Genomic DNA, 15,250 nt, shown 5'->3' on the forward strand with positions numbered 1-15,250 from the left:
TTTCTCTCTCTGTTTATAATGTCTCCTAACACAGTAGTTAGGTGTGGCAAGGAGCCTCATAAGTTGAGAGTAGTGGCTTATTTCAGGTTACTTCTCCCTTTGCCTCAACTCTGACCTTAAATGTTAGGGTCAATAAATGTTTTATAAATGCTTTCTTATTTACATATGTGTTTATAAATATACTTACATGTATATGCATCCATACTAATAACAGTAATAAAATCAGCCAACATTCATAAAGCTATGTTATATGTGCCACGCACTGTATTAAGTGTTTTGCAACTCATGAACTCATTTAATATCAGAACACTGCAAAGAGTTTTAGGTACTCTTATTACCCTCAATTCATAGGTGAGGAAACTGATGCACAGTGAGATTAAATAACTTGTCTAATGCATAGCAGAACTGAGATTGAAGCTTGGAAGTCTGATTTCAAAGCCCATGCTTTTAACTACTAAACTCTGGGGCCTCCATGTATGGGAAGATATTTCTGCATACACGTGCACATTCATATGTATGAATACCGAGAGAATGAGCAAGACAAGAAAGAAAGAACTGATTAGGTCTAAACCTTGACTGATGAACTTAATGGTTATCTGGCTTGGATTTTTCTTAACTTTTTTTGTGCTCTAGGCCCTTTTGGCAATCTGGTGACATTTATGGACTCCTCAGAAATATATTGTTAAGAGCTTAAATGTAATATATAGGAATCCAAAGTAAATCAGCTATATTGAAATATAGTTATCAAAGTATTTTAAAATTATGATATAGCAATATACCTGCAATCATTTTTTATTAACAAATAGCAAGATCCAGTGGCAGATCTAACACCTATGATAATTTCAAAATAGCAATGAGTGTAAATGATATTTTAGAATACCTCAACAATTATAATGAGATAATATGTAAAAATATTTTGTAAAATCTCAAGTGTCCTCAAAATATAATATGTTCCATGTTATTATTATTATTCTCACCTTATATGTTAGGACACTGAGACTCGGAAGTTAAGTAAGCAGTTTAGTTGCATAGCTAATAAATGCAAAGTTGAGACTCAAACCAGGTCATTTGATTATGAATCCTATATTCTTTCCATTGTTCCCATGTTGCCTCTAGAACAATAAGCAAATATTTTTTTAAATGACCACCATGCCTTCCCAAGATTGTGACAATACGAAAGGTGTGAAGTAAGAAGTGGGTGAAAGCAAATGAATACATCTTTGATGTAACACAAAGGTAACGTTTTAGAACAAGCAAATAAGATAGCAGTAGAGAATGCTGGATTTACTTGTGTTGGACAGTATGGCACTATAGCTACTGTATAGACTGGCGCAACTGTCACTGCAAGTGACAGTCATTTTCTCTACCTGCTAGAGTTGGAGCTCTGGTTTCTGCACATACTGTCCATTAACCGTACAAACTCTTCTGCTTCAACTAGCTTTAAAATAACTGAATGAAGTAGAGCAGTGGCTTTCCAGTCGTGGTTCCAGCTCAGCTTTCTGAGCTAGGTTCAGACTGAGCACACGCAGAATGCCAGTCCCAGTGAAGCAAGCACGAATTTGTCATGGATTAGAGGCTATCTTCACAGTTGCCGGAATAATTAAAACAACACAGCACACCAGCCAGCTGCATCCTATATTAGCTGTTCCTGATAGCAATGCAAATTTAAGTGCATTGCCATCCAGTGAATGTTAGTTTACATCATAAGCCCTACATTTGTACAACATGTTGCAGTTACACGTCCAGACAATAAGTCATTTCACTTGATCATCAAAATAAGCTGTTGTGTAGATGGACAGGTGTTGGCTCAATGTTATAACTGAGGAAACTAAAGAGGGGAGTAAGTAGGTGGGTAGATAAAGACACAGACCTCTCTCAGTTGCTCTCTTAAAGCCAGGAAGCCCAGAACCTGATGAGACCCTCACTGCTTAGCAACAGCCATAAAGCCACCATCCTCCTAAAGCTACTCAAAAGAGGACCCGAGTAAGGCTGAAGGCAGCTTTTTCGAATCCGGAATAGGAGATGCATGCTTTCAATGTCCTCACATACACAAATGTTGGCTTATAGGCACAACATATTGGGTGGGGGTGACATAACCCAATTAAATCTTCTCTGTCGGGAAGTATAAATACTAGTCACACAAAAACACAAGTATGTCAGGGATTAAAGAGAAGGCTTGAAGTTTCCCCATATCTTACAGCACGCTTGGGAAGAGCATAGCAATTGGTCTAATGTTCTGTGTTCTAGGAGGTAGAGGTACCTGTTAACCCCGTGGTGCTGACTTTATTTGGCTCTGAGAAGCCTAATCAGTTAGGATTATCCCAATATGTGATGCCTGCCTCCATTTCTCAATGTTAGTTCTTATGACCACAGTTCCTAAATCCTGTCCCTTACTAAAGCTTCCAAGGAGGAATCCCACTCTAGGGGGAAACTATAATAGGAATTACCATTATCTTGCTAGGTACTACTATCTTTGCTTAACACTAACAAATAAGATGCTGGTAGAGAATGCCCTTTAATCATGAAAGACACCTTGAGACTAGCCCTGTTACAGCATGTTCTCTGTAAGTATCACTTTGACTCTCGAAGGGCTCAAGCGATAAAAGGAACAGGCTACCTGTAATATGTTTTAGTTCTGTTGATGAGTTTGAGTTTAAATGAGTCCTTATCTATAAATGCAGTAATAGAATCTCTGGAATCTTCTGGATTATATATTGGAGGCCCTTGTTGAGAGAGTAATACCTAGCACTGTTTTACCACTGAGAAGACTTGTGCACAGGGGCTTCTAGTGTCAGATATGTTGAATCAAATGCAAAACTTGCCTCCATCTTCAAAACCAAGAATCTGAAAAAGAACACCTGTCTCCTCTAGGAGTTATACACAATCTGAATATATTTGTAAGGATCTTTCAAATTTCAAGAGCAGAGACCTTTCTTGCTCTATTACCAGAATACATGGAAACGTGGATTAGCGAAGTGCCTTATTTGAGAAGCTCTAAAGTACTTCTGGGTCCCAATTTAAATATATTTAAGTATATTTTGAAATATTTAGACCTAAAACAGTAGCTTAGTTTCAGGCACGAAACAACTCAGACAAAAATGTGACACCTTCTCTTTCTTCAGCTAGCATTTATATTTCCGCAAAGAAAATATTTCATTTGGTCAGCTTTCTTTTCCATTAGGGGAGTTCATGCCAAAACACCTTAAAAGTAACTGGCTTCCCTCATGCTCAACTCGTATATGATTACCCTCAGCTAGTTTATTAATACCTAGTCACTGTGATGAAAGGAGCAAAATTTTTTCACTTAAAGTGCATGGCAGGTGCCATGGTATCTTTTGTTGTTTTTTTCAGGTAAAGTTTATTGAGGTATAATATTAGTAAATCAGTAAGTTTCACCTCTTTTAGTATGCAGTTATTTAATTATGACAAATATATAGTCATGTAATCACCACCACAATCAAGATATAGAACAATTCTATCACATCCCAAAATTCCCCTGTGTCCCTTTATAGTCAGTCCCTCCCCACATCCCAGCCCCTGGTAACCACCCTCTGTTTTCTTTTTTCTGTATAGTTTTCCCTGTTCTGGAATGCTATGTAAATGAATCAGACAGTTTGTACCCCTTGTAACTGAGTTCTTTACTTAGCATAATGCATTTGAAATTTTTCCATGTTGTTGAGTGAATCAGTAGTTCATTCTTTTTTGTTGCTGAGTAGTATTCCATATGGATGTACTACAGTTTCTTTATCATTCTCCAGTTGAAGGACAGTGAGATGTTTCCGGTTTTCAGCAATTATGAATGAAGCTTCCATAAACGTCCAAATACAGGTTTTAATGTGAACATAAGCTTTCATGCTTTTATTTCTCCTGAGTGCACACCTAGGAGAGAGATTATTGGGACATGTAGTAAGTGTATATTTAGCTTTATAAGAAACCGACAGTTTTCTATAGCGGCTATACAGTGATGTCTGAGAGTGCTAGTTGTTCTGCATCCTCACCAGCGTTTACTATTGTCAGGTGTGGTTTTGGTTTTGTTTTAGCCATCCTAATAGATGTGTAATGGCGTCACATTGTGGTTTGAATTTGCACTTCCCTGTGTGTTAATGATGTTGAGCATCTTTTCATATGCTTATTTGATGAAATGTCTATTCAAACCTTTTAATTTCATTATCTTTTAACTATTTACTTGTAAGAATTCCTTTTTCTGGATAGAAGGCTTTCTCAGATATGTGTTTTGCAAATTAAAACTACCATACGATCCAGCTATTCCACTACTTGATATTTATCCAAAGAACATGAAAATACCAATGCATAAAGATACATGCACCCCTGTGTTCATTGCAGCATTATTCACAATAGCCAAGACTTGGAGGCAACCTAAGTGCCCATCAAGGGACGAATGGATAAAGAAGATGTGGTGTATATACACGATGGAATACTACTCAGCCATAAGAAACGATGAAATCCAGCCATCTGTGACAACGTGGATGGACCTTGAGGGTATTATGCAAAGCGAAATAAGTCAGAGAGAGAAGGTCAAATACCGTATGATCTCACTCATAAGTAGTAGATAAAAACAACAACAAACAAACACATAGAGACAGAGATTGGGTTGGTGGTTACCAGAGGGGACGAGGGGAGGGAGGAGGGCGAAAGGGATGATAAGGCACATGCGTGTGGTGATAGATTGTAATTAGTATTTGGGTGGTGAACATGAGAACATGATGTAATCTATGCAGAAATAGAAGTACAATGATGTACACCTGAAATTTATACAATGTTATAAACCAGTGTTACCGCAATAAAAAATATATATAATAAAATATATATATATATAAAATTAAAAAAAGATATGTATTTTGCAAATATTTTCTCTCATTTTGTGGCTTGTCTTTTTATTTTCTTAGTGTCTTTCAAATAGAGTTTTTAATTTGGATGAAATCCAATTTATCAATTTTTTTATGGATTGTTCTCTGGTATCATATTTTTGCCTAAAGCAATGTTACAGAGATTTTCATGTTTGTTTGCTTTAAAAGCTTTATATAGTTATAGAGGTTTTCACATTTAAGTTTTTGATTGACTTTTGTGTATGGTGAAAAGTATCGGTTGTAAATTTTTGGTTTATTTGGTTTTTGGTTTTGCATATAGATGTCCAATTTTTCCAGCACCATTTGTTAAGAGATTATCTATTGGTTTGCCTTTGCACTTGTGTCAAAAATCAACTGATCATATATATGTGTCTATTTCTGTACTCTCGATTCTGTTCTGTTGATCTATGTGTCTATTTTTTGCCATTTAACTTAAATTGTGAGTTTATGGGCATAAAATTATTTATAATATTCCCTTCTTTTTCTTCTTTTTTTTTAATAATTTTATTTATTTATTTATTTTTCCCCCAAAGCCCCCATAGATAATTGTATTTCATAGCTGCACAGCCTTCTAGTTGCTGTATGTGGGACACGGGCTCAGCATGGCTGGAGAAGCGGTGCGTCGGTGCGCGCCTGGGATCCGAACCCAGGCCGCCAGCAGCAGAGCGGGCGCACTTAAGTGCTAAGCCACGGGGCCGGCCCCTTTATTTTTCTTTTAATGTCTGCAGGCTCTGTAGTGATGTCCCCACTTGCATTCCTGATACTGAAAATTTCTATCTGCTCTGTTTTTAATGATCAATCTGATCAGAGACTTATCAATTTTATTGATATTTTCCAAGAACCAACTTTTAGCTTTATTGATTTTTCTCTAGTGTTTTTCTGATTTTAATTTCATTGATCTCTGCTCTTATCTTTGTTATGTACTTCCTCTGCTTGTTTTGGGTTAAATTTGCTCTTCTTTTTTTAGTGTCCTAAGGTTGGAGTATAGATCATTGATTTGAAACTATTCTTCTATTCTAATACACGTATTCAATGCTGTATATTTTCTTCTAAGTCCCCCTCATGTGTAGGGTAGGAACCTTAGAACAGTATTTTTATTTTCATTCATTTAATTATGATTTTTAATTTCCCTTGAGATTTTCTCTTTAAACCATGGATTATTTATGTATTGTTCAATTCCCAAATATTTAGTGATTTCCCAATATCTTTCTGTTACTGATTTCCAATTTAATTACATATTGTCAGAGAACATACTGTGTATGACTTCACTTCTGTAAATCCATTAACGTTTGTATTATGACTCAATGTATGGTCTATTTTGGTGAATATCCCATGGCTGTTTTAAAAGACTATGTATCTGACTGTCATTGGGTGACATATTCAATAAATGTCATTTATATCCTGCTGCTTTATGGTTGTATTCAGTTCTTCTCTATCCTTGCTGATTTTTATTCTAGTGGTTCAAGCAATTATTGAGAGAGGGGTGTTTAAGTTACCAGCTATAATTGTGAAATTTTCAAGTGTTTCTTTTAATTCTATCAGTTTTTGCTACATGTATTTTTAAGTTCTGTGGTTTGGTACATACACATTTAGGATTGTCATGTATTCTTGGTGAACTGACCTGTTTATCATTATGTAATGTTTCTATTTGTCCCCAGTAATTGTCTTTGCTCTGAAGTCTAGTTTATCAGATATTAATATAGTCACTCTAGCTTTCTTTTGATTAGCGTTTACCAATCAAAAGTATATGGTATATTTGTGCTCATTCTTTTACTTTTAATCTACTTATATCATTATATTCCACGTGAGTTTTTAATAAACAGCATATAGTTGGGTCCTCTTTTTTTAATCCATCTTTGTCTTTTTATTGGTGTGTTTATAACATTTACCTTTAATGTAACTATTGATGTTAGGATTTAAGATTTCCAATTTATTATGTGTTTACTCTTTGTTCCCTCTGTTTTTCATTCCTCTTTTTTCCCTTTCCTATCTTTCTCTGCATTTCCTGAATGTTTTTAGTGTTTCATTTTAATTTATATGTAGTGGGACTTTTGGTAACAGTTTTGTTAAGATTCACCATATGTATACCATATAATTCACCAATTTAAAGTGTACAATTCAATGGTTTTTGTGTATTCACGAGAGTTGTGTAAACATCACCACAGTTGATTTTAGAATAATTTCATTACCCCACAAAGAAACCCTATTCCTTTTAGCTATGTCCCCTCAAACACTCCCCAGCCCTAGGCAAGCATTGGATATAGAATTTTAGGTTGACAGTTCTCCTCCTCCCAACCCCAACACTTGAAAAATGTGTCATTGCCTTCTGCCATCCATAGTTTCTTATGTGAAATACACTGTCATTTGAATTGTTTTATATATATATATATAAAATAGATAATGTGTTGTTTCTCTCTGGCAGCTTTCATGATTTTTTTCTTTTTTTTAGTTTTCAGAAATTTGATTATGATTGACTCAGCATGGATTTCTTTGGGTTTATTCTGCTTGAGCTTTGCTCAGCTTCTTAAATCTGTAGGTTTGTGTTTTTCACCAAATTTGGGCCATTTCCAGCCATTATTCCTTCAAATGTGTTTTCAGCCCTTCATTCTTTTTCCTCTCTTTCTGGGACTCTGATGATGTGAGTGGTAGATCCTTTGTTATTGTCCCACAGAGCCATGAGACTGTGTTGATTCTTCTTGTTTCTCTCTTTTCTCTCAGTTCAGAATGAATAATTTCTATTGGTCTGTCATCAAGTTCCATGATTCTTTCCTTTGTCATCTCCATTCTGCTTTTGAGCTTATTCAGTGAGGTTTTTATTTTGGTTATTTTATTCAGTTGTTTACTTATTTATTAAGTGTTTATTATTCTAAAATTTTCATTTGGTTCATCTTTATATTTTCTCTTTCTTTACTTAAGACTTTGTATTTTTCCATTTGTTTTAAGAGTGTTCATAATTACTTGTCAGAGCATTTTTATAATAATTGATTTAAAATCCTTGTCAGATAATTCTGATGTCTGTATTATCACAGTGTTTGTGCCTGTTGATGGTCTTTTCTTGTTTAATACTTTCCTGACTCTTGGTTTGTCTGGTAATTTTGCATTATCTCTTGGACATTTTGTATATTATGTTATAAGACTCTGGATTCTATTTAAATCTCTTATTTTAGTAGACTGACAATCTAAGTTTAGAATGAACATTTTTTCCAGTTTTGTGGACAATGGTTCAAATGCCAAGTTAGTTTTCAGAGCTCGTGCAGGGCTCCTCTGGTCTGCCCCATTTCTGTGCTACCCAGGCCAATTTAGAACCTGGGTAGTATTCTACCCGTAGTTCAATTCTCAAACCTTTTGCTGTTTTGATTCTGGTCAATTTCAAACATGGACTGCCCAGAGTTGTCCATGATTTCATGCACCAATTTAAAGAATTGCTTTCTCTAGCTTCCTCCTCTCCATAATCCTCCCCCACTCTCTAGTTAGGAATGGGTAAGACGTTGCAATCCTTTGCTTAATTCAGGGCATGATGGTTCATAGGGCTCCACCCCCACAGTCTCTGCAGTGCCCAATGGTGAGGAAGAGAAGTGCAGTTTCTTTTGTTGTGTGTGCTTGGAGTAGAGCAGGTGTAGTCAAAAGGGTTAACTCCTGCAGGGCTACCCTCTTCCCAGTCTTTTGACTGGAGAGAGCAGGCCTCTTTGGGGAATTTTGTGTCTGTGCCCATTGGTGTCTCTGGTTGCAGGCTACTTTAGCATCCAGGCTAGCTCTATATACAAGGCAAAAAAAATTTTTTTTTTTTTCAGAAAACTTACCATCAGGTTGTTCCCTGAGTTGCATAGCCCTTATCCAGTCTGCCTTCTTTTCTCCACTTTTCATGTATTTTGCCTGGATTTTTAGTTGTAATTAGCAGGAGGATCAGGGTAGTATGCATATTGTCTAAAATAGGAAGCCAACCATGATTCATTTTTGTATCTCTCATAAAAACATACCCCAATGCCTAGTGTATGGTCTGTACTAATTAAGTATTTGTTGACAAAAGAAAGGAGGGAGGAAAATCAGCAGCTCCATATCTCAAAATGTTAATTCAGCATAATGTATAGTTAAGAATATGGCCTTTAGAGTCAACAATCAGTTTGAATTCTAGCTCCACCATCTACTTTCAGTGTGAATGTAAACTGGTTACTTAACTTCTCTGAATCTCAGTTTCATATAGTATGGGGGTGGTAAATATCTACCTCATTGTGTAAGTAAAAATGAGATAATATATTTAATGCATTTAGCACTGTACTTGGTAATAAACACTAAGTAAACATAGCTCCTAGTTATATTAGTAATAACAACAATAATTGTCAAATGTTGCTATCTGTTTCTTATACACATAGGAAACTCTTCCGTTAAAGACAAAGAAGATCAATTTGGAAGAACACCACTTATGTATTGTGTGTTGGCTGACAGACTGGATTGTGCAGATGCACTCTTGAAGGCAGGAGCAGATGTTAATAAAACTGACCATAGCCAGAGAACAGCCCTCCATCTTGCAGCTCAAAAGGTGAGAAGTAAAATTACTTTGAAGAGTAAACCTTTTGTGTGGTATTTGTTAGTTGATTAACGGAACTGTGCAATGGACAAATGATAAAGAAATCACAAGTATATGACTCTTAGTTTCATATGTTTTCTTTAAAAACAGTCTTTAAACTGTAGAGCGTAAAGCACAGATAACTATCAGTGGCTACATTAACTTATCCAAGTTCCTCGAACAGTGGAATTTATTTTATGATCTAAGGTTAAGTCAAGGAAAAGGAATCAAAATTGTATGTGCAATATGATTAAACTATATTACAAATAAGTTTATGCATAGGGAAAAAGCAAAGATCAAAAAGAAAAACGCTAAGATGTTAATAATAGTGGTTGGGTTTAAATATTGGGAATATATATAAATTTTTGTACTTTCACTGCTTAAAATTTTTTCCTTAATGACTATTACTTTTGCAATAAAAGTTGTAGTCTCTCTTAAAATGTATGGCGTTAGGGGGCATAAAAGAACTTTTATTTTCTGCATGTATTTTCAACTTTTAAAAAATCTGAAACTATATTGCCAGTATCAATGGTTTCAGGTTTTTAAAGGCATTGTCAAGAGCTCAGATTTTTAAGATTAAACATATCACAAAAAATAAATTGGGAAGCTTCTTTATTTAAAGACTTATTTACCTGAAAATGATTTTTCCCACCATATTATTTTGGTCTATAAAATATATTTCCAGTGCCTGGTATTTTTCTTTTTGTTGTTTTAGACGTGTATTTTTGGAATAAACAGCAATGAAAATTAGTGAGATCCAGCAGAAACTATTAGAGTTATTTCCCGTGAAGAATGTGAACCAGATATAGCTGATTAATTGAGGGGTTAGAAAAATACCTTTTCATTAGTTGAATGAGTGAAAAGAGACTGACATTAAGATATACTACTGAATATGCTGGTTCTGTGCTCTTATCAGTTAGGTCTGTCAGGTTATTTCCAAAGTTATTGCTCTTGAATTTGCTTTTTATTAGAGAAATTTTTTAAAAATCTCCCTCATTTTCAATCTCAGTTTTAACTACTGCTCAGGTATTTATAGCCTTTCACCTAGGCTTGTCAGCTGTTAAAATTATTCACTCAGGAAGGCTAACTCCATTTAACTTGTCGTCGTAAAAAAGTAAACATTTCAGATTGGGAATAGGCTCAATATTAAGAATTTGATCCACTTTAGATTTTTCATTGTGATTCATTTAGGTTTAAAACTCAACTTCAAAAATGTAGGTTGGAGGGACCTAACTTAACATTAAGTGGATCATGTGGAAAAAAAATGAGGCTGTAAGTTGATGATCCAACAGTATGACATTTTTGTCGAGGTATCATATGAAAAGGGTGAGAGAAGGGGTGTGCACAACCAGACGTGTTAGCTGTAAGTCTCTTCACCAGATGCAGAGCATTGTTCTTTTGCTTTTTGTATCTCCTTTATTTTTTTAATTGTGCTCTTTTTTACAGTGTCAAAGAATAAATAGAATTAAATAGAACTATGATTTACATGTCGTAATTTACATAGCCGATAACATAGTTATCAAATTTCATGTTCTTTCATCTATGATAATTATGCATTTTCTCCATCTTTATATTGCAGTTTGCTTTTGCATGTTTGCCAAAGGCAGTAATATATCTTTAGGCTGTGCTAGCACTCATAGAATTTCCAGAGCAAGGGTGGCAATAATTCTTTAGTAGGCTGCTCTGTCGAAATCAAACCTGGATATTGCGTTTGGTTTGTGCTTCATACAAAACATCATATTAAGAAATCAGAGATAATATAGATCAGGCAAGAATAAAATGAGGAAGAGTTGGAGATATGTCCCACATCTCTAGCACACCCTGCCTCTGCACAGACACAAACACAAATTGTCTTTAGAAAAAACATCTTCGCCTTAAACTTCCAGGATTCTCCCATGTTAAAATAGACCAAACGTGATCTCACAATGAAAGATCACCAAACATGTAAGGAAGCATCCACCATGAATGAGAGTCAGCAGGAATGATAAACAGATTTATTCCATCAAAAACATCAGATCTTGGCTTCGTTAGAAACACGATTTAAAATAACTATTGATAGAATGTTTAAAGATATAAAAAAAGAAATCAGAAAATGAGCAACGAACAAGAGACTTTCATGACTAGGCATAAGTTCTGGCCATAACCATTTATTTTAGAATAACCCACCTGCCAAAAGCATCTATAAAAACTGAACGAAATAGATAGGCAGTGAGAACAATCAGTATAGGCAGGCTCTAAGACACTGCGATCACTTCCGAGAAGAGAAGCACATGAAATGAGCTCCACATTCATCCCGGCTATTTCCGTTAGGCATTTTCCAAAGTGGAATGGGAAAGAATACAACCCTAGCAGGAAGCTGTAGTCTCAGCAGGCTGAGAAACCCAGGTAGAGTTTGGAGTTAGCAGTGCCTGGAACTTGAAGGACAAAGTCCTGGAGAGAAAGGAACTGTGGAGAAGGAACCCAAAAATCTGGGTGCAAATTCCTTGCAAATTGTTAGCAGACTCCTGAACTGTGCTTGTATAGGGCGAGGCTCTAAGAAACTCAGCAGTAAACAACGTCTGGGAGACTAAAGAGCTAAGCAGAGATTGTTTTAAAATTATCCTATATTTTCTTTCCAATTTATGTCTTTTAATACGTAACAAATTGGTTTTTGTGTAGGGATCCATTTTCATTTTAAAACATATGAGTAATTTTCCCAGGACAACCTAGCTCATTAATTTTTAGCCATTTAGTGTCTGCTGTGTGCCAGCACCAGGCTTTTGTATTATGCACTTAGTATGCTTTTTTTTTTTAATTATTTTTTTAAATGAAGCATCTTGAATACTAAAGAGCTACTTAGAAAATTTGAAAATGAAAGTTACACGATCAAATTACTTTAGGGGGACTAATATGGCTACTAAACTTACTTTGGAAGAGGAAGCGAGTGGAGGTACACAGAAAGCTGCTATAGTTCAGTCCAATATAGAGGAGTTGGATCCAAGAAATACATTGTGGAAGTAGAACTGTTCATTCAATAAGTAGTTGCGAAATGTCTACTATGTAGTTGTGATTATATACCTAAAGAGAATATAAAAAAAATGAGTTGCTTATGTCTGGAATAAATAAGTACTCTCAGTACTGATCCCCATTAAACTTCATTTCCCTTTGTTAGTGAACCTCTCTGATATATCGGATATCAAATATTCTTTTCAAGTATAGTCTGACTTAATTCTGTTATCTGTGTACTCAGAAGTGTGCTATTTATGTAATCATCAATATTCATTTATATGTGCACGTGTGCATTCATTCTATGTATGTTAAAACTGTTAGTGTGTAACAGGTACTGTGCTAGATGAAAGATGGAGTACAAAGATGAAAGACATGATTCCTGTTCTTACGTTGCTTACAAAGATCATGGATAAAGATATTAAGTGATAGTTAAATAAAGTTGGCCTATCTACCTTACAATACCTAAGTGTTTTGTAAAATATCAACAGCCATGACATGTAAATTGTCGTTATTATTGACCTGAAAATCAACCATTCTCATATGTTATTTGTTATGATTTTGATTTTTTTTGTGACAGCGAACTATGCTATGGTATCTTTCCTTAGACTGATTGATTAGTAGGAAAAATTCATGTTCCCATAGCATTTTGTTCATGTCTCTATTAGAGACCCATTGTCTTGTATTGTAATTATTGCTTACTTGTCTCTTTCCCACTGGAGTGGAGCTCCAGGCCAGAACCTTGTTTTATTTATTTTTGAACCCCCTAGAATCTAGCACAGTGACATGTCTGGGTTGAATGAATGAATACATTTTATATTGCTTATATAGAAAGTCATTATTAATATAAATGCTAGACATTTTGTTTATTAGAGACATTTATCCAGTTTCAAAATACATATATGGGAAAAACTTATTGAACTGTGCTGATTGGCTTAGTTATTTTGACACATATTCACTTCTCTGGAAACAAATTGTTCTTTGTCCAAGCAGCTAAGGAAATGATACCCATGAGAATAACATTAATCTCAATATAGTGAACATTTGTACCTAGTTTGTTTTTCATTTAGTATCTTCAGTTTAATCCAAGAAAGCAATCAGTCATACCTTTTCTGGGTTTCTCACAAAAGATACCTAATTGTTAGAAATGTTTTGCTCCAGGGAAGCTACTATTTCTCTGACTTCCACTGATACATTTATTTGTTAATAAGGATAAAAACGCTTTAGCAATCTTACTATGTGTTAATAGTTATGCATTTTTAATCTTCCAGAAGGTTATTAATTTGGCTTCAAGAAGATTAAGACTACCCCGTTTGAAAAATTATATCATGTTAAAAACAAAAACTAAAAAAGCTGCAGGTTGTGGTTGTGTTGTGTCTTTTTTTTTAATTCATAACAGAATTCTCAATTCATCTACAAAAATTGAATATTAATTTTCCATTTTCAAAATATGCGATTTCCATATTAATGATTTACCAAAATTAAACAAGAGTAGAATACCTCTGAAACTTTTCAGGAAAACTTAATACCAGGTAACAGTAGTAGGTTTCCTTATTTTACACACACAAACAAACCAAACAATCCACTCCCCAGTTCCCTTCAACTCTGTATTCCCGTATTCCCCCTCATACATATGTACTACCTCTACCATAACTACCTACCTACCACCGTTAATCGTAGATTTCACTTTTCTATATTTCACCCAACTAATGCTATTTGAAGGCAGAGGCCATGTCTTAATTTTTTAATTTTTTTTTTTTTTTTTGTAATTTATTTTTTTCCCCCAAAGCCCCAGTAGATAGTTGTACGTCATAGCTGCACAGCCTTCTAGTTGCTGTATGTGGGACGCGGCCTCAGCATGGCCTGAGAAGCGGTGCGTCAGTGCACGCCAGGGATCCGAACCCGGGCCGCCAGCAGCGGAGCGCGCGCACTTAACTGCTAAGCCACGGGGCCAGCCCCAGAGGCCATGTCTTATTTGATTTTTTAGTTCCAGTCTTAGCACAGCTCCTGCCATTTAATAAACACTCAATTAATGTTTAATGAATACATGAATGAAGGAAAAAAATCAATCAATAAATGTGAGCATCACATAAGTTTATTTTGAATGACATGGTCTTCAAAACTGTTAAAGTTTAAATTAATGCTCATATTTATTTCTTTTCATTATCCACCTCACCCCCTTATAATTTTGTTAAGTAGGATTTTACAGGACTCTATAAACTTAATTTCTCAACAAATATCACTCTTGAACGCCTCAATTTCTTCATCTATAAAGTGGGATAATACTTCCCCCTATCTGCTGTACAGGAATGATGAGTGCTTAGATATAAAGCATTTTGCTTGGTGGAGAAATATACTCTCTAACAGTGTAAGTTGTCAATGTTATTGCTGTTAGTCATACTGCAATACAGGTGTAAACATCAAATTACTCTTTAGGAATCAGTAGATGTCAGAGATAGAAAGGCCCTTCAGGATCTTCTATTTCAGTTCGTCATTGGATGAGGAAATTGAGTCAATTCTCCTTTCAAGTCTCTTCTCTTAATAAATTATTCATCATTTTCTTTGCCTTTGCATAAACCTGAATGTTTTTTGTCTTTTTAAATTAATTATTTAAACTTATAGATTAAGAATAGCGAATAATATTAAAAAACTCAAATACCTAACACCCAGAAGAGACAAAACTGAATATTTTTTATTTTTGCTTCAGGTTTTTTTTAATGAAATGAAACACTATAGATGTACTTTGAAGTTTTCTATCTATCTTCCAAAATCCCATTCCCTTTTTTTTTTTGCCTCCTCAGTCTATCTTAATTTTGGTGGTTTCATTTCCCAT

At 35.0% G+C, this 15,250-nt stretch overlaps 1 protein-coding gene across 3 annotated transcripts in view; it reads left to right on the top strand.

The window, feature by feature from the left end:
• The window catches only part of INVS (inversin), a 141,226-nt gene that overhangs the window by 8,810 nt on the left and 117,166 nt on the right, over positions 1-15,250 (top strand). For all 3 annotated transcript variants that reach the window (XM_058523651.1, XM_058523649.1, XM_058523652.1), the window contains exon 3: positions 9,239-9,405. In XM_058523651.1, coding sequence (XP_058379634.1) covers positions 9,239-9,405 — 167 coding nt within the window. The remainder of the gene's footprint in view (positions 1-9,238; positions 9,406-15,250) is intronic.

The sequence above is a fragment of the Diceros bicornis genome, chromosome 28 (genome assembly GCF_020826845.1).
Source record: "Diceros bicornis minor isolate mBicDic1 chromosome 28, mDicBic1.mat.cur, whole genome shotgun sequence".
NCBI classification, from domain to species: domain Eukaryota; kingdom Metazoa; phylum Chordata; class Mammalia; order Perissodactyla; family Rhinocerotidae; genus Diceros; species Diceros bicornis.